The sequence below is a fragment of the Artibeus jamaicensis genome, unplaced genomic scaffold (genome assembly GCF_021234435.1).
Source record: "Artibeus jamaicensis isolate MK-2021 breed Jamaican fruit bat unplaced genomic scaffold, CSHL_Jam_final contig_1132, whole genome shotgun sequence".
Lineage (NCBI taxonomy): Eukaryota > Metazoa > Chordata > Mammalia > Chiroptera > Phyllostomidae > Artibeus > Artibeus jamaicensis.
In genome coordinates this window covers 9098490-9124806 of record NW_026521221.1, presented here as the reverse complement: position 1 = coordinate 9124806, position 26317 = coordinate 9098490, and the positions used below count along the sequence as shown (strand labels likewise).

General features: G+C 35.7%; 1 protein-coding gene across 6 annotated transcripts in view; it reads left to right on the top strand.

Annotated features, from left to right (window-relative positions):
- UBR1 (ubiquitin protein ligase E3 component n-recognin 1) overlaps window positions 1–26317 on the top strand; it is a 125753-nt gene that overhangs the window by 47924 nt on the left and 51512 nt on the right. For 4 of the 6 annotated variants that reach the window (XM_053665993.1, XM_037161667.2, XM_037161664.2 and 1 more), the window contains 13 exons: window positions 560–659; window positions 1202–1330; window positions 2710–2890; window positions 5328–5389; window positions 5672–5782; window positions 6690–6755; window positions 7016–7117; window positions 13286–13349; window positions 15406–15530; window positions 22586–22638; window positions 24776–24878; window positions 25333–25381; window positions 25774–25928. In XM_053665993.1, coding sequence (XP_053521968.1) covers window positions 560–659; window positions 1202–1330; window positions 2710–2890; window positions 5328–5389; window positions 5672–5782; window positions 6690–6755; window positions 7016–7117; window positions 13286–13349; window positions 15406–15530; window positions 22586–22638; window positions 24776–24878; window positions 25333–25381; window positions 25774–25928 — 1300 coding nt within the window. Of the gene's footprint in view, window positions 1–559; window positions 660–1201; window positions 1331–2709; window positions 2891–5327; window positions 5390–5671; window positions 5783–6689; window positions 6756–7015; window positions 7118–13285; window positions 13350–15405; window positions 15531–22585; window positions 22639–24775; window positions 24879–25332; window positions 25389–25773; window positions 25929–26317 lie in introns of all 6 variants that reach the window. The other 2 variants (XM_037161665.2, XM_053665988.1) reach the window with 2 other exon arrangements.

Sequence of the window (26317 nt, the reverse complement as noted above, 5' to 3'; positions counted from 1 at the left end):
CCCTTTGTTTATTTTTTCTGAAGGCAATTTTAACTGGCCTTTTGGGTGAAGGGTATAAACAGTTCTAGGAAATCTGTACCGTGGCTATGCAACAGTGATAGGCTCCTGGGTTATTTAATCAGACCTAACTTTTAAAAAAAATTATTTTTTAGAGAGAAGGGAAGGGAGGGAAAAAGAGAGAGGGAGAAGCATTGATATGGGAGAGAAACACTGATTGGCGGCCTTCCCCAACTGGGGACCCAGCCTGTAACCCAGGCATGTGCCCTAACTCAGAACCAAACCATCAGCCTTTCCATTCACAGGCTGGCACCCAATCCATTGGCCCACAGCAGCCAGGACAGAACTAATTTCTGAGAGGAGGACCTGGGCTTAGCTTTGACATCTGCCTCTTGTGGAACATGCATGTTTTGCTGGTATAATTCTATCTCTGCCCAGAGCTTCTAATTATAAGACATTAGAATACATAATTTTGATGAATCAGCACTGTTTATAGCCCTGAGTAGCTTAAACTGTCTCAAAATAGGGAAGTCAGATATTTCTTTGTCTCTTAAAATTATAGGTATATTTTAATCAGCAAGCCCACAGTATGGACAGAAAGATTAAGAATGCAATTCCTTAAAGGTTTTCAATCTTTTCTGAAGATTCTCACCTGTATGCAGGTATGGTATAGTTATATGCATCAGTAAGATAAATTTATTTTTTAAAAATTTAATCCTAGTCTTTAAAAAATTTTTAGCAAATTTTGGGTTTTATTTGAGGTAAAATATATCTAGCAAAGCAGAAATAAAACATAAACAATACCTCAATGATCTTGCTTTAATAGCTTTTTCTTTATACCTTAGTTAACTACTAATATTGCTGTTAATGCTATTGAATGCTTACCATGTGCTACAGTAAAAGTACTTTACATGCATTATCTCTTTTGAGCCTCGTAGCAATTTCATGAGGTAGTTATCCCCTCATTTATCCCATTATTTATCCCCTTATTTATATATAAGAGAATTGAAGCTTAGAAGTAATTTGATATGGGTCATGCAGCTAGAAAGTGACAGAGCTGGGATTTGAACCCATGCATTCTGATATAGTATAACAGCCTTGTTAAAAAGCTATGCATGTATGAATATGAATCCTGACAATTTTATATTTTGCTAGTAGAGTAGTGAAAAAAAGACCCATATATATATGTTGACCACTCTTTCAGGGAATGGAAGAAATCAGAAGACAGGTTGGACAACACATAGAAGTGGATCCTGACTGGGAGGCTGCCATTGCTATACAGATGCAATTGAAGAATATTTTACTCATGTTCCAAGAGTGGTGTGCTTGTGATGTAAGTGAAATTGTTGGTAGGAGTTGTGCCTTTTTAATTGCTCTAGTGGCTATAAATAGTATAGTTTCATGTTGCAAGTTCCTTGATGTAAAGTGTTGTTATCTAAGTAGTTTCTTATATATTTGAATTTGTCTTTTTACTTTTAGGAGGAAAATTCAGTTTTTTACTCTTAATTAGAAAATGTTCTCCATGATAGTTTCATTTTCCTAAGGAATAGTGGGGTTTAAAAAATATAATACATTTATTTATATATATTTATTTATTTGAACATTAATATAAATGATACGGAAATTGGGACCCACATAACATAGACTTTTTTTAAGATAAAAAAAATGTTTTTTTAAGTGAGGTGGGAGAGAGAGAGAAACATTGATTTGTTGTTCTACATACTTATTCATTTATTGTTTGATTCTTGTATGTTCCTGGACCAGGAATCAAACCAACCACCTTTTGCTTTGCCCAACCAACTGAGCCATGCTGGCCAGGGCAATGTGCTAATTTCTAAGAGGGATAGTCCCAAAATTTATTTGATCATAGTTGTTTTTCAAGGTAGAATCACTATGAGAAACACTGTGTTTAAAAAGTGACCTTTGACTTGTCTCTCCCTGCCATACTCACCCAGATTTTAATCTTCCTTATCCTTAATTTATTTTATAACCCTAACTTACTTTTTTATGGGTTCATTTTTTTGCCCTGACTTCTCCTACTGTAGTTGAGACCCTTATCACCTTACACTTAGAAATCTACCTATTGTTTTCCTTGTTTCCTAACATTTCTTTCTCTACTCTGTTGACACACATTACTTCTTCTTTAAGCCATGAGTTGACTATATTATTATACTTCAGACACCATCAATGTATTTACATGCCAAGTTCAAGCCATATTTTCAGTTTAATTGCTTATTAATTTCATCCATAAATCCTTTGATTTATCTAGTTTTTATTTCTCTCTACTGCCCGAACAGGAAGTGTACATACTTCCCTTTATTTTTTTCTGTTTATTCTGTATGTCTGCTTACAATGCCAGTGTTTTCTCATCTTTTTCCTGTACTTAAATTCTATATATTCTTTGGACCCCACTCAAAAGCTGCTTTCACAATATGTCTTCCCAGCTGTTTTTTATTCTTTTTTTTTTTTGCCGTCTTACTGTAGTTAGTTTTTATCATTTATGTGGTGCTTACAATTTTTCACTTTAATTGTAAGTGTGTGCATGTGCACGTGTGTGTTTCTTTCTATATTTCTTTCTGGTCTGCTGATCCTGGTTTGTGGAGGTAGGCCTAGTAATACATAGAACAATTTTGTGTTTGTATTTTAGTAAATGTTTATTGTATAATGTGGTGAAGTAGACAGTGTGTCAATTTATTCGCATTTTTCTTTTAGGAAGAACTCTTACTAGTGGCTTATAAAGAATGTCACAAAGCTGTGATGAGGTGTAGTACAAGTTTTATGTCTAGTAGCAAGACAGTAGTACAATTGTGTGGTCATACTTTGGAAACTAAGTCCTACAGAGTATCTGAAGATCTTATCAGCATACATCTTCCACTCTCTAGGACTCTTGCTGGTGAGTGTTTGGGCTTTTTGTTTTGTTTTGTTTTATTTTTTGGCTTCTTTTGCATGTTTCTATTAGCTTTATTTCCTAGATATTCAGAGCAGTAGAATCATTTGTTTTTGTTTTGTGCTCAGTATGTATAGACATACTCGGATCAGATACTGCAGTTAATATCTGTCACTGTCTTTTAAAGAGCTGTCACCCAACATCTAAGGATGCTTGTCTTTGTAGGCCTTTTGTGATCTTAGTCCTATAGTGTACAGTTAAGGACTAACTTGATAACCCATCTCCCACCCAGATTTCAATATAGGAAAATCTTGTTGCTGGTTTTGAACCTTTTTTTCTGCCTAATTGCACAAGTGTATTGTTGGAATCACTGTTTCTTTCACCACTGAAAGAAGAAGGTCATAGATTTTCTTTATTCCATCTTTGATTTGCATTTACATGTAAACTGGCCTTGTCAGGTTTTTTTAAAACAACTTTATAAAAGTGCTTATATTTTAATTGTGATAAAATATACATAACATAAAATTTACCATTTTAACCATTTTAAATGTTCAGTTCAGTGTCATTAAGTACACTGTTTTGTGTAGCATCACCAACATCCATCTCCAGAATTTTTTATCTCCCCAAACTCAGATTCTGAATCCTTTCAGCACAACTCCTCATTCCCACTTTCTGCAGTCCCTGGCAACTGCCATTTAACTTTGTCTCCATGATATAACTACTCTAGGTACCTCATGTGAATGAAATAATACAAATATCTTTTTATAATTGGTCTATTTCACTTAGCATAATGTTCTCAAAGTTTATCTATGTGGTAGCATGTATCAGAATTTTCTTCCTTTCTAAAGCTGAGCAATATTCTATAATATGTATATATCACATTTTGTTTATCTATTTATCTGTCAATAGATGCTCCTGTTATTTTCCACCTTTTGCCTTTGTGAATAATATTGGTGTGAATGTAATGTACAAATATCTGAGTCCTGTTTTCAATTCTTTGGGGTATCTACAGGGCCCAGCAAAAGTAATGCCTGCTTGAGAGTGGTTGGTAGGGTACATGAATGTCTCCCACAAGATGGACAGCAATTTGAACATTTCACCTAAAATGTCATGTGGTGTGCTTGAGTGTGATATTGTTATGTTACAGAATTACATGCTTATGATTTTGTATTAAAAAGGGGGTGTTATTTGCACTGGACTCTGTATCTGTAAGTGGAATTGCTGAATTGTAAGGTAATTCTCCTTTTTAATTTTTTGAAGAACTGCCATACTGTTTTTCATGGCAGCTGCACCATTTTACCTTCCTGTCAGCAGTACACAAGGATTCCAGTTTCTCCACATCGTCATCAACACTTATTTTCTGTTTTGGGGGGTTGTTTTTTAAGATTTTATTTATTTATCTTTAGAGAAGAAGGGAAGGAGAGAGGGAGAGAAATATCAATGTATGGTTGCCACTCGTGGGTCCCCTGCTGGGAACTGGCCTGCAACCCAGGCATGTGCCCTGACTGGGAATCTAACCTTGATCCTTTGGTTCACAGGCTGGCACTCAATCCACTGAGCCACACCAGCCAGGGTTTTTTTTTTTGAAATAGCCATCATAATGAGTATGAAATGGTATCTCATTGTGGTTGTGATTTCCATTTTTCTGGTGATTTATGATATTGAGCATCTGCTCCTGTTCTTAGTGGCCATGTGTATATCTTCTTTGGAAAAATGTCTGTTCAAGTTCTTGGTCTGTTTTTTAATCAGATTTTTTTGTTGTTAATGGAGTTGCTGGAGTTCCTTATATATTCTGGATGTTAACTGCTTATTGGATACATGATTTGTAAATATTTTCTCCCATTCTGTGGGTTGCCTTTTCACTCTGTCATTAGTGTCCTTTCATGCACAAAAGGTTTTAGTTTTGATAGTCTAATTTATTTTTCTTTTGGTTACCTGTGCTTTTGGTGTCATATCCAAGAAATTATTGCTGAAACACTTTCCCTGTGTTTTCTTCTAAGAGTTTTATAATTTTAGCTTCTGAGATTAAGGTCTTTGATTAATTTTTAGTTGACTTTTTGTATATTGTGTAATTGACATGTCATTTTATGTCACTACTATTTTTATTAAAAGAAATGTGCAAGTTTTCTTACACATTTGAAACCCATCAAATGGATTTTATTTCATGCTTCATTAAGAGCAAAATAAGCATGCCTGTCTTTTGAGAGGCAGGATGTTATTTTTAAATAATGTATAAGCATACCTTACACAGTGCAGGGTCTTAAATGTATCAATAACACTATTTCGAAATTAGAAATCAAAAGTTTACATTCTGAGGTGTCATTTCTAATTGCAGTAAATGTATATTTAAATCTCACAAGTTTTTAAACTTGATGAGTTAACTAAGAAACAATTTTAATTGGATTTATTGCTTTCTCATCTTCCTTCTTTTTTTAACCCTTAGGTCTTCACGTGCATTTGAGCAGGCTGGGTGCTGTTGCAAGACTGCATGAATTTGTGCCTTTTGTAAGTGACTGTATTAAGTGCTGACTTATTTATATCCTATTCTAAACATCTCTTGGTTAATGAGTGGGGAAAAAATATTTTGAAACCCACCTGAATAATTCCCACTTAGTAATTTTACATCTACATATAGTATATTGAAATCTGAATTATGGGGATTTAGAGTCATCTAGTTCAAGCCCTTCCTTTTTACAAATGAAAACACTGAGGAATATATACTACCATAACTTCGAGACATATCCAAGCCTTCTGAGAAATAATGAACTTGACTTCACTCTGTTTTAGGAGGACTTTCAAGTAGAAGTTTTAGTGGAATATCCTTTGCGTTGTCTGGTACTGGTTGCCCAGGTTGTTGCTGAGATGTGGCGAAGAAATGGGCTCTCTCTCATTAGCCAGGTATGGCAAGGACAATTATTCACATTTATGAATGTGTTCATTTTCTAATGTAAAAAATATATGTAATTTTACCATGTCCCTGGATTTTGCTGAGTATTTGTTTTCTCTTTTCTCATATAAACTCAGAAGTGACAGTTGTAGTGACCATGTAAACATTTCTCCTTTTTTCCTATTGATTAGATACATTAGGTGAAAGCCGGTAGTACCACCAGAAACCTTTCCATTATATTAACACAGGTCTTTTCTGAAGTTTACCTTACTTGGGGACCTGTATTTTTACTGCCTCCTGTCTTAATGGAAGGCCACCTTATAATTTTTCCTTCTATTTTAGAGAAAATAACGAGAAGTGTGTTTCCTAAGAGGTGGGGAAGTAGAAAATTTAAGTATACCACTTGGGAGAAAATAGGTGTTCTGATTGATTGTAGAAATTGGTTTACTTTTATTTAAGTGGGTATTTTAAACTTAGGGGAGCCCTGGCTGGTGTGGCTCAGTGGATTGAGTGCCAGCCTGCAAGCCAAAGGGTTGCTGATTCGATTCCAGTCAGGGCACATGCCTTGGGTTGTGGGCCAGGTCCCAAGTTGGGGGTGCACAAGTGCAACCACACATCAATGTTTCTCTCTCTCTCTCTCCTCTTTTCCCTCTGTCTAAAAATAACTAAATAAAGTTTAAAAAACCTTAGGGGAAATAAATATTTTTACTATTCATGTTGAGAGTAATAACTAATATAGAGCATTTTTAACTGTGAAATTTTTTCATGCCTCATTTTCTTGCAAAGTTATAGCTAACTTTTTTTTTGACACTAAGGAGTTCTTGAATTTCTAGTTTGGAGGGAGTTTTAAGAATAGTTGAGACTTCTGTTTGAAATAAAATCATTATTGTAGCTGCTAGTCTACCTTTTATTTTATAGGTATATTATTACCAAGATGTTAAGTGCAGAGAAGAAATGTATGATAAAGATATAATCATGCTTCAGGTACCTATTTAAATTACTTCTGATATTTATGTCTTAACTTTTCTTCTTAGATCCCTTGTAATAAAAGAAGATACTGTAATTATTTTTTATTTATTTACTTAAGTTTTTTTCACTGGCAAAATATGGTTATCATAAAAATGTAAGGATCTACTACATTATCTTCTGCAGACTTACTTTATAATTTTTCTGACAGTATTACCGGAGACAAAAATTTTTCCCATTTAATACATAAGAACTGTGATGCTGGGTGTCTTTCACAGATTGGTGCGTCTTTAATGGATCCCAACAAGTTCTTATTACTGGTGCTTCAGAGGTATGAACTTGCTCATGCTTTTAACAAGACCATATCCACAAAAGACCAGGTAAGCAACAGAAACTGAGAAGTGATTTAATTCCAAATAAAGTTTATTGTTAATGATTTTAATCTTATTTAAGATTTTTATTTTTTATATGAACAAAAACCACACATTTAACATGTGTATATATATCTTCATATACATACATATACTTTACACATACATACATATATTCTTTTTACTCTATAAACATTAGAATATATAAAGGGAGAAAAATCACACGAAACACTGACTCCTAGAAATTATCACTTTTAAAGTTTTGATTTCTTGTTTGTTTTTCGAGCAAAAATTGGATCTTTTTATGTGCTATTTTTTTCCTTTATTAATTTTGTCTTTATTTACCAACTCGCTGTCTTGACACGATTACTTTACATTGCCTTACAACGTATAGTTTTCCGTCTGTCATGAATGAGTGTCATGGAACAGCTGTATGTCTCCCATGAAAGGAAGCATTCTACTTTTAGTTTTATTATCTTGTATTAACTGCTACCTAGGGATATTTCCCTGGATTCCTCTTACATTTTTTCTTTCTTTTTTTAATTAATTTTTTTATTGATTATGCCATTACAGTTGTTCCCCCCTTCATTCCCCTCCACCCTACCCCGCGTCCCCCCCATTACCCCCCCTTTAGTTTATGACCATGTGTCTCAAGTTCTTTAGATTCTATATTTCCCATACTATTCTTGCCCCCCCCATCTATTTTCTATTTACTGTCTATGCTACTTATTTTCTGTACCTTCTCCCCCCTTCTCCTCCTCCCACTCCCCTGTTGCTAACCCTTCATGTGATCTTCATTTCTATGGTTCACTCCTGATCTAGCTGTCCTTTTAGTTTGCTTTTGTTTTAGGTGTGGTTGTTAATAACTGTGAGTTTGCTGTCCTTTCACTGTTCATGTTTTTTTAACTTCTTTTTCTTAGGTAAGTCCCTTTAACATTTCATATAATAAGGGCTTGGTGATGATGAACTCCTTGAATTTGATCTTATCTGAGAAGCACTTTATCTGCCCTTCCATTCTAAATGAAAGCTTTGCTGGGTAGAGTAATCTTGGTTGTAGGTCTTTGGTTTTCATGGCTTGGAATACCTCTTTCCAGCCCCTTGTTGCCTGTAAGGTCTCTTTTGAGAAAACGCAGCCAAAACACAGAAAATTGAACTTTTCGGGAGTCTGATAACAACGAATTCTTCAGCCCTACCGGTAAGAGGGTGAAGCCAGCAGCTGGCAGAGCGGGTTGCACAGGAAAACTCGGTCAGATGTACTCAGGCACGAGGATCCCAGGTGTGAGGTTGCAATGGGCGGACCCAGTGAGCGATAGGTAGACCCAGCGAGGGCTAAGGGCATCAGGCTGAACGTGGTTACACATTCGAGTGCAGATAGACCTGCGAAGGAGTGAGCAGTGAGACAGACCAAGCAAGCCCCAGTGGGGGGCAAGCAGCGAAGGGGGCCCGCTATTGCCTCGCTCTGACCATGCTCCCACATACAGCATCACAACCCAGCAATCTGGGCGGCCCCACCCTGGTGAATACCTAAGGCTCCGCTCCTCATACTTAACGGGCATGAACAAACCGAAAATGGCTCAAGAAGATCTCAAAGCCCCAGAGCCCATAACTCTAAGCAATGAAGAAATAGCAAAACTTTCAGATGCATAGTTCAAAACACTGGTGATCAGGATGCTCACAGAACTGGTTGATTTTAGTCAAAAATTAGAGGAACATATGAAGGCTAAACTAATTGAAGTAAAGGGAATTGCACAGGAAACCAATAGTGATGGAAAGGAAACTGGGATTCAAATCAAGGGAGAGGACCAGAAGGAAGAAAAAAATGACCAAACAGAAAAATATGAAGAAACAAGAATTCAAAAAAAAAATGAGAGACTTAGGAACCTCCAGCACATCTTTAGGAGCTCCAGTGGCGCAATTGGTTAGCGTGCGGTACTTATACAGGACATTTTTAAATGCTCCAACATTGAATTATAGGGGAACCAAAAGGGGAAGCCACGAGTGGAAAACTTATTTGAACAAATAATAAAGGAGAACTTCCCCAATCTGGCAAAGACTTCCCCAATCTGGAAATAGACTTCCAGGAAATCCAGGAAGCTCAGAGAGTACCAAAGAAGTTGGACCCAAGAAGGAACACACCAAGGCACATCATCATTACATTAGCCAAGATTCAAATGAAGGAGAGAATCCTAGAAGCAGCAAGAGCTAAGGGGACAGTCACCTACAAAGGACTTCCCATCAGACTGTCAGCAGACTTCTCAAAAGAGACCTTACAGGCAAGAAGGGGCCGGAAAGGAGTATTCCAAGTCATGAAATCCAAAGACCTACATCCAAGATTGCTCTATCCAGCAAAGCTTTCATTTAGAATGGAAGGGCAGATAAAGTGCTTCTCAGATAAGATCAAATTCAAGGAGTTCATCATCACCAAGCCCTTATTATATGAAATGTTAAAGGGACTTACCTAAGAAAAAGAAGTTAAAAAAACATGAACAGTGAAAGGACAGCAAACTCACAGTTATTAAGAACCACACCTAAAACAAAAGCAAACTAAGAGGACAGTAGATCAGGAGCAGAAACATAGAAATGAAGATCACATGGAGGGTTAGCAACGGGAATGGGAGGAGGAGAAGGTACAGAAAATAAGTAGCATAGATGGTAGGTAGAAAATAGGGGGGAGGGCAAGAGTAGTATGGGAAATGGGAAATATAGAATCTAAAGAACTTGAGACACATCATAAACTAAATGGGGGGAATGATGGGGGCAGGGGAGTGCAGGGTGGAGGGGAATGAAGGGGGGAAATGGAAAAAGTGTAATGGCATAATCAATAATATTTAAAAATTTTTTATTTTAAGCAATTGTGAACGGGATTGTTTTCTTAATTTTCCTTTCTGATAGTTTGTCATTGATGTATAAAAATGCAACTGATTTCTGCATATTTTGTATTTTGCCACTTTACTGAATTCATTTAATGAGTTTTAATAGTTTTTTGGTAGAATCTTTAGGGTTCTTTCCGTATAGTATCATATTATATGCACATAATGACAGTCTCACTTCTTCCTTTCCAGTTGGATGCCTTTTATTTCTTTTTGTCTGGTTGATGTGGCTAGGACTTCCAGTACTATGTTGAATAAGAGAATTAAAGTGGACATCTCTGTCTTATTCCCGATCTTAAGGGAAACCACTTGTAGTGTTTGTCCATTGAGTATTATGTTGCCAGTGGGCTTATAATGTATGGCCTTTATTGTGTTGATGTATGTTCTTTTATTACACTCAGGTATGTTCCCCTCTTTTATTATGGCTTTTATTATTACATTGAGGTATGTTCCTGCTTTTCCCACTTTGCTAAATGGGTGCTGGATTTTATCAAGTGCTCTATAGTGTCTTTATCTGGTTTCGGGATTAGGATAATGCTCATAAAATGAGCTTTGGAGTCTTTCCTCCTCTTGAATTTTTTCTAATAGTTTGAAAAGGATAAATGGTTGTTCTTCTTGGAATGTTTGGTAAAATTAACCTGCAAAGCCATCCATTCCAGGGCTTTTGTTTGTTGGAACTTTTTTGATTACTGCTTCAATTGTAGTAATTGTAATCTGTCAAGATTCTCTTGAGTCATCCTGATTCAGTTTTGGAAAATTGTATGTTTCTAGAAGTTTATCCATTTTGCCCAGATTGTCCAATTTATTTGCATATATAGTTCATAATATTTTCTTATAGCCCTTTTTATACTTTTGGTGTTGATTGTTACTTCTCCTTTTTCATTTCTAATTTTATTTCTTTGGGTCTTCTCTCTTTTTTTTTTTTTCTTTTTGAGTCCGGTTAAAGGTTTGTAAAACTTCCTCGTCTAGTGTGGCTTAGTTTGTTGGGTGTTGTCCTGCAAACTGAAAAGTCACTGGTTCAATTCCCAGTCAGGGCACATGCCTGGGGTGCTTGTTCAGTCCCAAGTTTTAGGATGCATGTGGAAAGCAACTGATGAATGTTTCTATCTCACATCAATATTTCCCTTCCTCTTCTTCTCCCTCCCTCATCTCTCTCTAAAAAATAAGATAAATAAAGGCTTGTCAGTCTTGTTTATCTTTATCTAAAAGAAACAGCTCTTGGTTTCATTGAGCTTTCATATTTTTTAGACTACTTCATTTATTTCTGCTGTGATCTTTATTATTTCCTTTCTTTTACTCACTTTGGACTTTGCTTTTTGTACCTTTTCTAGTTTTATTAAGTGTCAAGTTAGATTGCTTATTTGAGGTTTTTTTTTCTTTGTTTTTTGAGGTTGGCCAGTAATGCTATGAATTTCCCCTTAGGACAGCTTTCTTTGTGTCCCATAGATTTTGTGTTGTTATGTTCTCATTTTCATTTGTTTCAAAGTATCTTTTCTTTCTTGATCCAGTTGTTAACCCATTCATTGTGTAGTAACATGTTATTAGCCTCGATGTCTTCGTGTGTTTTCACTCTTTTTTCTTGGGATTGATTTCTAGTTTTATGCCATTGTGGTTAGAGATGCTCCATATGATTTCACTCTTTTTAAATTAATGGGACTTATTTTACATTCTAACTTCTGCTCTGTTCTAGAAAATGTTTCATGAGTACTTGCACATAATGGATATTCTGGTGCTTTGGGGTGAAATGCTTTGAAGATATCAATTAAACCCCTCTAATCTAGTGTGTCATTTAAAACCATTGTTTCCTTGTTGATTTTCTGCCTGTAAGATCTATCCATTCATGTCCATGAGGTGTTAAAATCTCCTATTATGACTGTATTATTGTCGGGTTCTCCCTTCATCAAGATTTGCTTTACACATTAAGGTGCTCCTATGTTGCGTGTGAAGCATCTATTTAGATAATAATGAATTACCTTTTAACACCACACTGCATGTAATTTGGCACCCACCAAAAATAAGCTGCCTAACAGCCTGAAAGTGTGGGCTTCCTTTGAAAATGAAAAACAGTAACAATCAAAAAAGAGAAACCTGTGTGTAGTAAATAAATATGAATTTCAAAAATGATACCATGAAATAGCATGTTTAAATTACATATAGTTATAGTTAGTAAAGCAGTAATTGATCCCTCCTTTTTAGCAATAATACCAATTGACCTTTGTGGGCCAAGCAGCTAAATTGAGTGTAATAAGTAGTAGGTACTTGTGTAACAAATAGTAAATAAATTTCTACAGTTTTTATTAGTGAAATTAAAAATATAATAATAATTGAGTTCAAGTGTTTGTAATACAAGTCCACTAATGAAAAGAATGAATTTTTTGTTGTTGTTGTAAACATGTTACTTTATAGAGGCTCAATACTAGTGGTCTCTGTCATACAATTGATGACATATGTTTTTCTGTAAAAACCATTCCTAGCTCCTGGGTCTATACAAAACAGGCTTTTGGCTGGATTTTGCCCACTGGCTATAAATTGCACTTATCTGTGAGGTTGACCATGTTGTCATGATTATTGGCCTTTCTTCTTTCCTTTTTGGTAGTGAATTATCTGATCCTGTCCTTTGCCCTTTTTCTGTTTTTCAAAATGTTTCTTATTCAGTAAGGAAATTCTTCCTTTATTGTATTTGTTACACTCCTCACAGTTTATAATTTGCTCATGGTGTTTTGTCACATCTTCATTGTTTTAACATTTGATACCAGCTTATCAAGTAGCTCTTGACTACTTTGAATTTATGAATCATGTTAATTCTTTCAAATAAGAAGTCACTTGTTAAGGGCTAAAGAGTATGATATAAAATACAAAATTAATTTTTTATTCATGTTTTATACTTAGTAAAAATAATATCTAATGTATAGTAGTGTTTAATGAGAGGTGTATTAGGGAAGGGTACTCTCACCATATGTGTTTGGTATCTATTTGAAGTCACTGCCTCACCATCCCAGGTAAGAAAGAAGCCAGTAGTAGAGGAAAAGTTAAAGATGAGAAGTAGTTTGTTGAGTTGAAGCTCTGTGGGGAATAATTAACACAATAATAGTATTTAACAGTTGTCATTAAGTTCTTTTGCATGCTGGGTATACAGGCCTTGTTTTAATTTAGATGTCCAAAAGGAATTATTCACCTCATAATTTCTGTTGCTATGATATGAAAGAAAATACTGGACTGGAGGGACCATGGGTCTGATCCAGAAATGTATGTTGTATGAAAGTTTCTGGTTCTTATGCAACTAATTTATTGTTTATTGATTCTATAGGATTTGATTACACAGTATAATACTTTAATAGAAGAAATGCTTCAAGTCCTCATCTATATTGTGGGTAAGATTAAAGCATGTTTTGAAATAGGACATGGGTTACTTTTTAGAGAGAACATTGATAAGAGCTATAATTTATCATTTCACTCTTCTCCCAATATAGCGTAGAATTTTTATTAAGGTGACTAATGTGATAAATATGTTTAGAAGCCCATTTTTTAATAAAAGCACAGCTATTACATTTTTACTTTTCAAAATCTGACTTGTTTGTAGATGTCTTCAATATAATTATAGAAATGTAGGTGAAAAATACCTATACATTAAGTACTAAAATTTTTTTATATATATGAAATTTTAATGTAACATAAGTCTAAGTAAAATATATTTTATTGTGTCACTGTATTAGATTACTTCATGCAAATATTGGCCACATTTTTACTTTTGTATGTCCCATGTTATGGTCTCTGTTGATTTTACCAGCTAAGTAAAAGTCCTCGATACTCATTCTGATTCTCGTTTCTTACTTTACTGCAGCAGACTGTGCTTTATAGTACTAGTTCCTAGTGAGCATTCTAGCCATTCGCTAAATCTGAAAACATGGGCTCATTTTACTAGTTTGTCAGAGTTAGGTGCTGGACTAGCTCCTTAACTCAACTGGAAGTATGGTAAGCCTCATTGCTAAGTGAGATGTATAGCTTCCTGTCCAGAATATTCCATATACAACTGATGACAAAAATGGAAAAATTAAAATGTGCAAAAACATTTTTAAAGTTGGTAATATACTTTATGAAGTTATAAAAACTTGAGGGGAATTTTTTTATTTGTTCTTGGACTGTTTGATAAAAACATTTCTCTTATGCTGTAATTTTTCTGTTTTACATTTTTATACTTTATTATTGTCCTTTTATTGTATTTACTCATATTTTATTGGAATTTCTTCTCCTATGTGATTTGAATTTTAGTTAATACTTGCTATACACCTAAATTTATTAATTTCAGGAGTCAATATTTTTTAGAAATTAAAAAAATAAAAATGTATATCATCTCTGACTTTGTAATGGAGAAAACATTAAAAGTAGAAAAAGGTTCAGATTAGGAGTCAGATAATCTAGTCTTGACTTTACTACCAAATATCAAGAGCATGCCATTTACATTCTTTGGGTCTCAAATTCCTGATTTGTAAAATGTGAAGGTAATCGATGTGATATTTATGGTTCCTTCTAATGCTATACTTCTAAGGGATACTGTTTTGTTAAAAAAAAAGGAAAGGAAAGAAAGAAAATTACAAAGTGCTTTGCAAATATAAAGAGAAATGAGTCTGTTGGAAATAAATTTGTTTAACAGAAAGTGATTTTTCTCGGTAAATACGTAGAATTAATCAAGTCCGTTAGGCAAAGGATTACTGTCTTTGTAATAAACCATAGTAAACCTTTGTTATGTACCATAGGAGTTTGTACACATGATGTTAGAGTATTGAAAAGTATAGTGGTGTTACAAGGCCAGGTATTCTAAATCTTGAGGCAGTGGGAATTAGATGCAATTAACATCAATGAAGTTCTCATTAATTTATCTATTTTCTCTGTCCATTTGGTAGTTTACTAAGATGGAAAATGGAAATCTGATCATGTGGGCATTTGAGCAACACAAATCATTCCTGATATATAAAGACATTTTTAATTACTTTGTTTTTCAGTTTTCACTTTGTTCTTTCTTTAAATAACAAGTTAAGACAAAATTGAGGAAGATCTCAAAAGAAAACCTGTTATTCATTGATGGCCACTGCTCATTCAATGCTATCTGCCTTGTTTTCTGGACTAGAAACACGTACTAATTTAATTGAGGGGCCTTGTTTATAATGTATGAGTGTGTGTGTGTGTGTGTGTGTGTGTGTGTGTATGTAAAAGAAAGAGAAGGCACGGGTGTTTTAGGTTTCTTCATTTTTCTTCCTCCTTTCTCTGGACATTTGTTCAGTTTTAGGAACGTGTCCAATAATTTTTAGTCCCTCTCTCATAGACTTAACTTAATGCAGTGTTCTGTGCATAATTGCTCCCACCAGAAGGTAGGAGATTTAAATAGAAAACAATTAATTGTTTTACTGTTTTTTTCATTGTTTGTATTAGGAGAGCGTTACGTACCTGGAGTGGGGAATGTGACCAAAGAAGAGGTCACAATGAGAGAAATTATTCACTTGCTTTGTATTGGACCCATGCCACACAGTGCCATTGCCAAATATTTACCAGAGAATGTAAGACCAATTTTCTTTTTTACTCCATTCATTTCAAAATGGGATGTTTTTTTTTCTTTTTCTTTCATTGGAAGCTACTTTTAAGTTTTAGAAAAAGTTGTTTAGCAAATTATGCAGTGAAACTATCACCATTCATTCTGTAGTGGTATAAACTTTAACTCTGGACTTTTGGGCATCAGGAAACATTTTGAAGACATTCTGGCTATTTAAAAGACATATTAGAGCAAAAAAACTATAATGAATTTCAGATAGTGGGGGCTATCTGAAATATTGAGATTATTTGGGTCTTCTGAGAAGCAAATACCAAGACAAAACATTGAAGAATTTGTTAGGAACAATGCTTAGGAGAGGAAGGGGTGAGGAAGCTTCCAGAGGCTGAGGTATTCGGACCATCAGACTGTGATTTGAGTCTGACTCCAGGTGAAAGAAGGAGGTAATAAGGAAGGTTAGGTAGATGTGTCCTGGACTGCTGGAGAGCCTAAAGAAGGGTTTTTTGTTTTTAATTATATTTTATTGACTATGCTATTGTGATTTTCCCAATTTTTCCCCCTCTGCCCCCCTCCACCCAACACCCCCAACTCTCTCAGGCAATCCCCACACCTTTGTCCATGTCCATGGATCACGCATATAAGTTCTTTGGCTACTCCATTTCCTATACTGTACTTTACATCCCTATGGCTATTCTATAACTACCTATTTACACTTTTTTAAAAAGATTTTATTGATCTATCTTTAGAGGGGAAGGGAAGGAGAGAGGGAGAGAAATATCAGTGTATGGTTGCCTCTTGTACATCCCCGGCTGGGAACTGGCCTGTGACCTAGGCATGTGCCATAACTGGGAATTGAACCGTGGTTGTTTGGTTCTCAGGCCTGCACCCAGTCCACTGAGCTATACCAGCCAGGGCCTATTTGTACTTCTTAATCCCCTTATCTCTTCAACCATTCCCCAACACTCCTCTCTCATTTTTTAATCATCTTCTGGTTCTTAAATAAGTCATATAATAATGGTTTGGCGATGATGAATTCCATTAATTTATTTCTTCTCTGGGAAGCTCTTTAGATGCCTTCCCCTGTCTCTCAGAGTAGGCCTATAATAGTATCTCTTATTTCCTCTAACTGGGGATCTGTAGGTTACATTTTCATGGCTGCCGTGGGTGATATTTATGTTTTTTGTATATACTAATATTTAAGTAATAGTTTTAAAAGTTATGAGTCTTGAGGACTTCCGCCAAGATGGAGGCGTAGGTGGAAACACTGTGCCTTCTTGCACAACCAAGTTTAAAAACAACAAAATTTTAGCAACAAACACCCAGCCAAACCACAGAAAATTGAACTATACGGAAGACCAACAACAACGAACCGTTCAGCCAGACCGGTAAGAGGGGCGGAGCTGGTCCAGCAAAAAAGATCCCCTGACCCAGGCACGCAGGCAGCCTACGGCAGATCTCAGGTGTGGGGGAGCAACGGGTGGACCCAGTGAAGGCGCAAGGTGGCCAGCTGACTGGCAGTCACACATTCCTGCGCAGATAAATCAGGCAAAGGAGGGAGCAGTGAGACATCACACAGGCTCCAGCAGCAGGAAGCAGCAAAGGGGACCGCTATTGCTCCCTCACTGACCCCGTCCCCACATACAGCATCACAAAACAGCAACCTGGGTGGCCCCACCCTGGTGAACACCTAAGGCTCCCCTCCTCATACATAACAGGCTCGAACAAACCAAAACATGGCTCAAGAAGAACTCAAACCCCCGGAGCCAATAACTCTAAGTGACCAAGAAACAGCTAACCTATCAGATACACAGTTCAAAACACTGGTGATCAGGATGCCCACAGAACTGGTTGATTTTAGTCACAAATTAGAGGAACAAATGAAGGCTAAACTAATTGAAATGAAGGGAAATGCACATGAAACCAATAGTGATGGAAAGGAAACTGGGACTCAAATCAATGGAGTGGACCAGAAGGAAGAAAAAAATGACCAAACAGAAAACAATGAAGAAACAAGAATGCAAAAAAAACGAGGAGAGGCTTAGGAACCTCCAGGACATCTTTAAACGCTCCAACATCTGAATTATAGGGGTAACAGAAGGGGAAGAGGAACAGTCACAAGCGGAAACCTTATTTGAACAAATAATAAAAGAGAACTTCCTCATTCTGCAAAGGAAATAGACTTCCAGGAAGCACAGTGAGTCCCAAAGAAGTGGGACCCAAGAAGGAACACACCAAGGAAGGAACATAGAAGGAACATAACATCATTATGTTAGCCAAATTTCAAATGAAAGAATCCTAGAAGAAGCAAGAGATAAGGGGACAGTCACCTACAAAGGAGTTCCCATCAGACTGTCAGCTGATTTCTCAAAAGAGACCTTACAGGCAAGAAGGGGCTGGAAAGAAGTATTCCAAGTCATGAAATCCAAAGACCTATAACCAAGATTGCTCTATCCAGCAAAGGTTTCATTTAGAATGGAAGGACAGATAAAGTGCTTCTCAGGTAAGATCAAATTCAAGGAGTTCATCATCACCAAGCCCTTATTCTATGAAATGTTAAAGAGACTTATCTAAGAAAAAGAAGATAAAAAACATGAATAGTGAAAGGACAGCAAACTCACAGTTATTAACAACCACACCTAAAACAGAAGCAAACTAAGAGGTCAGCTAGATCAGGAGCAGAACCATAGAAATGAAGATCACATGGAGGGTTAGCAAACAGGGGAGTGGGAGAAGAAGAAGGGGGGAGAAGGTACAGAAAATAAGTAGCATAGATGGTAGGTAGAAAATAGGGGGGAGGGCAAGAATAGTATGGGAAATATAGACTCTAAAGAACTTGAGACACGTGGTCATAAACTAAAAGGGGGGAGTGGTGGTGGAGTGTGCAGGATGGAGGGGAATGAAGGGGGGAAATAGAACAACCGTAATGCATAATCAGTAAAATATATTTTAAAAATAAAAATAAAAGTTATGAGTCTCATATTTTTTCTCTTGAAATTTAATTATGAATTAGAACAATGATTCTTAAAAGGAAATTAAACTTGTCTGTACTATCATGACTATGAGAGAAGTAGAATAGAGATAAGCTTTTACTATTGGTCTTGTCAGCCTCACTTAAAAAAATTAATTTACTTTTCAATTACAAAAATAGTAGTTTCAGGTGTACAACATAGTGATTACACATATATATATATACCTTACAAAGTGATCACCCTGATAAGCCTAGTTGCTGTTTTAATGTTAACTAATTCTTAAACTGTAAACATTTGGCATATTACTTGTATAATTACTGCATATCCATTCACCAATTTTATAATTATGAATACATTTAAAAATCAATTTAACATATTTTGCTGTGTATAATGAGTTCCCTTATATAATGTGCACCCACTGTTTTTGGACCAAACTTTCAGAAAGAAAATCTTTTTTATTAATTTTTTAAATTTGATTTATTTATTTATACTTAGAAACAAAACCAATTATATTCCAGGGTATTATTTTGCATATGGGTATTGTTATTCCTTTCTGGAGTTACACTTTTAACTCATAGGCATAAGTAAAATAATTAAAAACATTTATATAGGTATGAAAATGCTACCAGTGTATAATGCACATTCTTATTTTTCCCTCAAAAATTTGAGCAAAAAACTACATATTATACAGGACAAAATATGGTACTTGCATTTTCCTTAGCATCCTTCTAAGCAATAATAGCAGTGAAATAGTAGGCTTGATGTTTTAATTCTTAAAAAGTATATGTTAAAATAAGTGAATATTTAAAATTTTAAAATATATAACCATGTAATTTCACATACTGCTAGTAATATACATGCCGTACTATGTGGGAACAAAAAAAAAAAGCTTCAAGGTATACCTAATCTTTCACTGCTTACCCCAAGTGTGTATGTGTGTGTGTATGAGTGTATATACATGTATATATTTATATATATATTTTTAAAGACTTTATTCATTTATTTTTAGAGAGAGGGAAAGGAGGAAGAAAGAGAAGGAAGAAACATCAATGTGTGGTTACTTCTTGCATGCCCCCTACTGGGGACTTGGCCCACAACCCAGGCATGTGTCCTGTCTGGGAATTGAACCAGTGACCTTTTGGTTTGCATGTTGGCACTTAATCCACTGAGCCACACCATCCAGGGCCCAAGTATATTTTTTTAATGGAGTCTTTCTTTTTTTTTTTGTCCTCACTTGATATGTTTATTGATTTTAGAGAGAGAAGAAGAGGGGGAAAGTGGGATGGATGAAGAGAGACAGAAACTATGATGTGAGAGAGAAACATCTGTCTGTTGCCTCCTATATGGGACTTGATCAGGGATTGAACCTGCAACATTTTGATATACAGGACAATGCCATCCAACCAGGATGCCTTTCTAAGGAGTCTTTCTTAATTTTTTGAAAGACTATAGGAATCTATCATGTTAGTTTAGGTTGACTAGGTTCTTATCATGATTTTAAATTACTTCATTAAAAAATTCTTCTTCATTTGGCCAAGATGGAGGCATAGGTAGATACACTTTGCCTCCTCACACAACCAAAAGAAGGATAACAACAAATTTAAAAACAAAAACAACCAGAACTGCCTGAAAATCGAATGGTATGGAAGTCCGATAACCAAGGGATTTAAGAAGAAACTTTCATCCAGATTGGTAGGAAGGGCGGAGAGGGGCAGCCAGGACAGAGAGGATGTGCAGCAAGATGGCAGCTGGCAGTCCCACATTTGCATGTGGATAAACTGGGAGGAAGAACTTGGGATCGAGGTACACCACATAACCAAGGGTTCCAACGTGGGAAAAGAAAGCCTAACAACTTCTGGCTGTAAAAATCTGTGTGGGTTGTGGTGGTGGGAAAAACTCTGAGCCTCACAGGAGAGTTTGTTGGAGAGATCCACAGGGTCTTAGAACATACACAATCCCACCCACCCAAGAATCAGCACCAGAAGGACCCAATTTGCTTTTGGGTTTTGGAGGAAGTGACTGAAAGCCAGACAAGAGCAGAGCAAGCATCATTGTTCCCTCTTGGACCTCTCCCACATATAGCAGCACTACAATGCAACAAAGTGGCTTGCTCCACTCTGGCAAATACCTAAGGCTCTGCCCCTTATAGCAGGTGCACTGAGACAAAGAAATATGTCCCAAATGAACAAACAGATCTAGACTCCAGAAAAACAACTAAGCAATGAACAAATAGCCAACCTGTTAGGTGCAGAGTTCAAAACACTGATCAGGGTGTTCACAGAAATGGTTGAGTGTGGTTGCAAATAGAGGAAAAAGTGAAGGCTATGAACAGTGAAATAAAGCAAAATATAACAAAAACCAGCAGTGAAGGGAAGGAAACTTGGACTCAAATCAATGATTTGGACCAGAAAAAAAGAAATAAGCATTCAACCAGAACAGAATGAAGAAACAATTCAAAAAACCGAGGAGAGGCTTAGGCACCTCCGGGACAACTTGAAATGTTTTAACATTGGAAGGGTGCCAGAATAAGAGGAAGAACAAGAAATGGAAAATTTATTTGAACAAATAATGAAGAAGGAGAACTTCCCCAATATGGCGAAGGAAATAGACTTCTAGGAAGTCCAGGAAGCTCAGAGGGTCCCAAAGAAGTTGAACCCAAGGAGGAACACACCAAGGCACATCATAATTACATTACCGAAGATTAAAAATAAGTAGAGAATCTTAGAAGCAGCAAGAGAAAAGGAGACAGTTACCTACAAAGGAGTTCCCATCAGACTGTCAGCGGATTTCTCAAAAGAGTCCTTACAGGCAAGACGGGGCTGGTAAGAAGTATGCAAAGTCATGAAAGGCAAGGACATATATCCAAGATTACTCTATCCAGCAAAGCTTTCATTTAGAATGGAAGGGCAGATAACATGCTTCTTAGATAAGGTCAAGTTCAAAGAGTTCATAATCATCAAGCTCTTATTATATGAAATGTTAAAGGCACTTATTTAAGAAAAAGATCAAAACCATGAACAGTAAAATGACAACAAACTCACAACTATCAACAACTGAACCTAAAAATCCAAAAAACCAGAACTAAGCGAACAAGTAGAACAGGAAAAGAATCACAAATACGGACATCACATGGAGTGTTATCAGTGGTGGGGGGAAAGAGGAGAACAGGGTAGGGCAATGTACAGGGAATAAGAAGCACAAGTAGTAGGCACAAAATAAATGGGGAGGTTAAGAATAGTATAGGAAATGGGAAAGCCAAAGAACTTACATGTATGACCCATGGACATGAACTAAGGTAGGGAATGTTTGTGGTAGGGGGGTACATGACAGAGGGGAATAAAAGAAAGGATAAAATGGGACAACTTTAATTGCATAATCAATAAAATATAGTAAAACTGTTGAAAAAATCCTCTTTCAAAGAAAAGTTCAGGCCAATTAGGAAAATACATATATATAATAAAATTGCAGAAGCCAGAGTACATTTGGACATCTACATAAGTGTTTTTCTATAGACCCTATTTATTTTGTTACTTTGATTTTAGGAATTAGTACATCAAGGGCGTGTGCTTAAATGGTTTGGGTTATGAACATACCATCTAAAGAAAGGTTCTTTGAACTATTGATTGTGTGTGTGTGTACATGCATTTGAAGGCAAACTTAGACAAAATTTCTAAGTATCTTATGTATAGCTCTTACTTCTGTTAAGAAATTGTTCACTCCATACAAAGCTAATTTGGTTAGAACTAAATTTTTAAAAGATTTTATTTATTTACTTTTAGACCAAGGGGAAGAGAGGGAGAGAAACATCAGTGTGTGGTTGACTCTTCTGTGCCCCCTCCTGGTGACCTGGCCCACAACCCAGGCATGTGTCCTGACTGGGAATTGGACCTGCAACCTTTTGGTTCACAGGCCAGTGCTCAATCCACTGATCCACACCAGCCAGGACTAGACCTAATTTCTTATATTGGAAATTGATCTTTTATTTATTGTGTATAAAGTACTTAAGGAATGTTACTGAAAATGTATTTTAGTTCACAGTAAGGAAAGAAAAAGTTATTACATGAAGGTAAACATAACAAAAATATTGTTTTAACAGGAAAATAATGAAACTGGCTTAGAGAATGTCATAAACAAAGTGGCCACATTTAAGTAAGTACTTAATGGTTATACTTATTCTGAGAGTAGAGGAACTTTGTTCTTGTACTTTAGGTACTAGGTAGAAGTTCTGAAGTTCTTGCCTGAACTCCCAGGAACAAGAATAGAGTACAAATTAGAAGGAGAACAAGCGACAAGACTATAGGCACTTACTACATACTGTTGAAGAAATGAGGATTTTGGGCAGGTGAATGAGAAATACCTGTATGTGTGATATTAGGTGACTTAGTACATCATAAAGAAACCTTTTCCATAGTCTCTCCCATCAACTAAGTCATGATTTACTTATTCTATGCATGCTTTTTTTTTCTGTTTCTAAAATCCTCACTTGAGGATTTGTTTTGATTGATCTCTTTTTAGAGAGAGAGAAAGGAAGGGAGAGAGATATACATAGAAACATCAGTGTGAGAGGGAAACATCGATTGGTTGCCTCCCATATACACCCTGACTGGGGATCAAACCTACAACCTAGATATGTGCCCTGACTAGGAATTGGACCTGCAGCCTTTTGGTGCACAGGACGAAGCTCCAACCAACTGAGCCACCTGGCCAGGGCATGACTTATTTATTCTAGAAATTTTATTCTGTTAAATATATTTTATAAATTTTTATTTTATGTATTTATTTTAGACTTTAGTGGGTTCATTTTTGGTTTTTTGTTTGCTTGCTTGTTTGTTTGTTTGTTTGTTGTTAAAAAGAATTGTTAGTGAACCTGGAGCATATCTGATACATAACCACTCTTTAATTTACATATTTTAATTCAATTTGGAAATGTTTTCTCATATACACATACATAAAAAAATGGCATGCAGCAGTTGTCCTAAGGCAGCAATTTTCAACTGATGGGCCACAGGAATTTGTTACGAATCTTTATTTATTCATGTAGTGAGTGAGTAGGAGAGAAAGAGAAAAAGATTGATTTGTTGTTTCACTTATTTATGCATTCATTGATTGATTCTTGTATTTTTGTATGTGCCCTGATTGAGGATCCAACCTGTGGCCTTGGCATATAAGGATGATGCTCTAACCAACTGAGCTACCCCAGCCAGGGCCATCAAAAGTGTTTAAAACGTGCAATACCTGATCACTTAAGAGCGCTGACCAGTTTCCCCTGGGATCGTCAAATAAGAACCTGACACCAGCCATCACAACAACAGCCATCTAGTGTGAATAAGTCAAAATTATTCCTATTTTTTTGTCAGATGGGCAAAAAATGTATTTCTTTTGATGTGCCACAGAATTTCATAATTTCTTTATGTGTGATATGAAAGATGAAAAAGGTTGAAAATCTCTGTCCTTAAGGTAAAATGTAGTGACCTTAAACTGTTGTATTTCCACCTAAGGTTGAAAAATTGTTTATCATGAAAACCCTTAGTAAGTTTCAAACAGTATTTTATAATCCTTGAAATCTTTGAGAGCTATAAAATGGAAATACGATTTTAAGTGGGTAAATTTCTGAAATTAAAAAAAATTGAAACTGGTAGGGAATTTGTACTTGTTACAATATTATATTTATGGATAAATTACTAGTTTCAAATCACTTTAAAAATACAAAGTAGCTTTTTTAGTGCTCTAAATATGTTGAATGAAATATTTCGATTGAGAATTAGATAGAAATGAAATGCAGTTTAAATGTGCAGAGGAAATACTGTGTACTCCTTTTGGCCTTGATGCTTTTCCTAGTGATGTATAGAGGATTCAACACTATATTTTTATCTACTATTTGCTGAGGACATGATGTCTTACTACCATTTTAGATTTGATTTTAAGATAATAAAATGTGCTTTAGTTGAACATACAACTAGGCTTCAGAGGCTAAAGAAGAAGCCTTAGGGATTTATGAAGGGTGTGGTGTAAGTTTTATGTAGTATAAAATAAACTTCCTCAGATTTGTTTGAACTCCATAATTATGAAACATAGCTTAGCTGTTGTCTGGACTTTGAGCATGTGGTGTGAGTTTTTAGTTTTACTATTGGAATGAAAATTCTCATTTCAATTTAAGCAAGCTGAATGAAATATAATTTTCTTCCTCTAGATTTTGCCTTTTAGGTTAAATTTCAGGTTCTTGTTTTGTCTGTATTCTATACCTGAACAACACTGCAGTTCATCTCTGTGTTTTCTGTTTATTCAGGAAACCAGGTGTGTCAGGCCATGGAGTTTATGAACTGAAAGATGAATCATTGAAAGACTTCAATATGTACTTTTATCATTACTCCAAATCACAGCATAGCAAGGTAGGAAGAGGTGTTCTCTTCAGAAAATAAACCAAAAATGTTTTATGCTCTCGACTCCACAGATAGATTTCTAATTTTTCTGTAGCTTCATACTGGTTCTCATTAATAGCGAGCAGTATCTCACCCAAGAAGTTAAAATCGAATCATTAATATTGAGAATATAGGCAATATTCAGATTTTCATGATTATGCCAGAAACAGACTCTATGTGAATATTATTGACTGGAACAGTGGGCACTAATTCTTGAGGAGGGATATTACCCATCTATTTTGCAGTGGCCTTCCTTGGGACAGACATTTTGTTTCTAGAACAAGGTAGCATTTTGCATGTACACTCAGCATGTAAAATATTTTGGTAGGTTGATGGATCTTTCCTTCCTGCTTCACAGTATTCCATTTATTTGATGCTTGACAAGCAGTATATTTAAAGATAGACTTTTTCTTTTAATATATAGGCTGAACATATACAGAAGAAAAAGAGAAAACAAGAAAACAAAGATGAAGGTAAAAAGTGAGATTCTGAATTGACTCATTTTTACTATTTTCTATGGTTTCATTATCAGCCAAGTGTATAGTGTTTTGTTGTTTATTTAGAGTGAGCAGTTAATGCAAGTGCAAAGAAGCATTTGTTTCTTATTCACATCCTAAGATATGGCCTACGTCAGTGGCAATAGAATTTTAAATTTATAGCAAATGGAGTTTATTTTTGGGTGATTGACATAGTGACATACTTTATTTTTGACACTGATGTTTTCAGTGCTTTAAACGTAACAGAAATCATGTGTTGTTTTTGCATGTAATCTATGATTTTGACATTTGTAATTTAGCATATAGAATAACCCAAATAAAAATGTACCTGTTTGTCTCTTCTGCCATCCATCTCCCACCCACTGTAGCATTGCCACCACCACCACCTCCTGAATTCTGCCCTGCTTTCAGCAAAGTGGTTAACCTTCTAGATTGTGATATCATGATGTACATTCTCAGGACCATATTTGAGCGGGCATTAGACAAAGATTCTAACTTGTGGACTGAACGGATGCTCCAGATGGTATGTATATTCTGAAATATTTTCTCTACTTCAGCTGTTTTCTCTACTTTATAGAGTGCATGGTGGTCAGGAGAAGATTCCTGGTCTAACTTTCTAACTTGAGTTAAAACCACAACTAGTACACCTGAGACTCAGAGGTCATTAAAATAGCTTAGGTGTGGCAGAGATTTTCTTAGTGACACGTTCTCATGTTTTTAGCTTCTTTATTCTTGGGAAACATTTATGTACTTTTTAAAAAGTCTGCTCCTTCTAATAATAAAGTGGTATGTCACTATCGTATCATAATTTTCTCTAATTTTTACTTGTATTATGAAGAGACAGTATAACAGAGATTTGATGACACACAGGTCTAGGCTTGAATCTTGCATTATCCCATGTCCTGTTAGGAG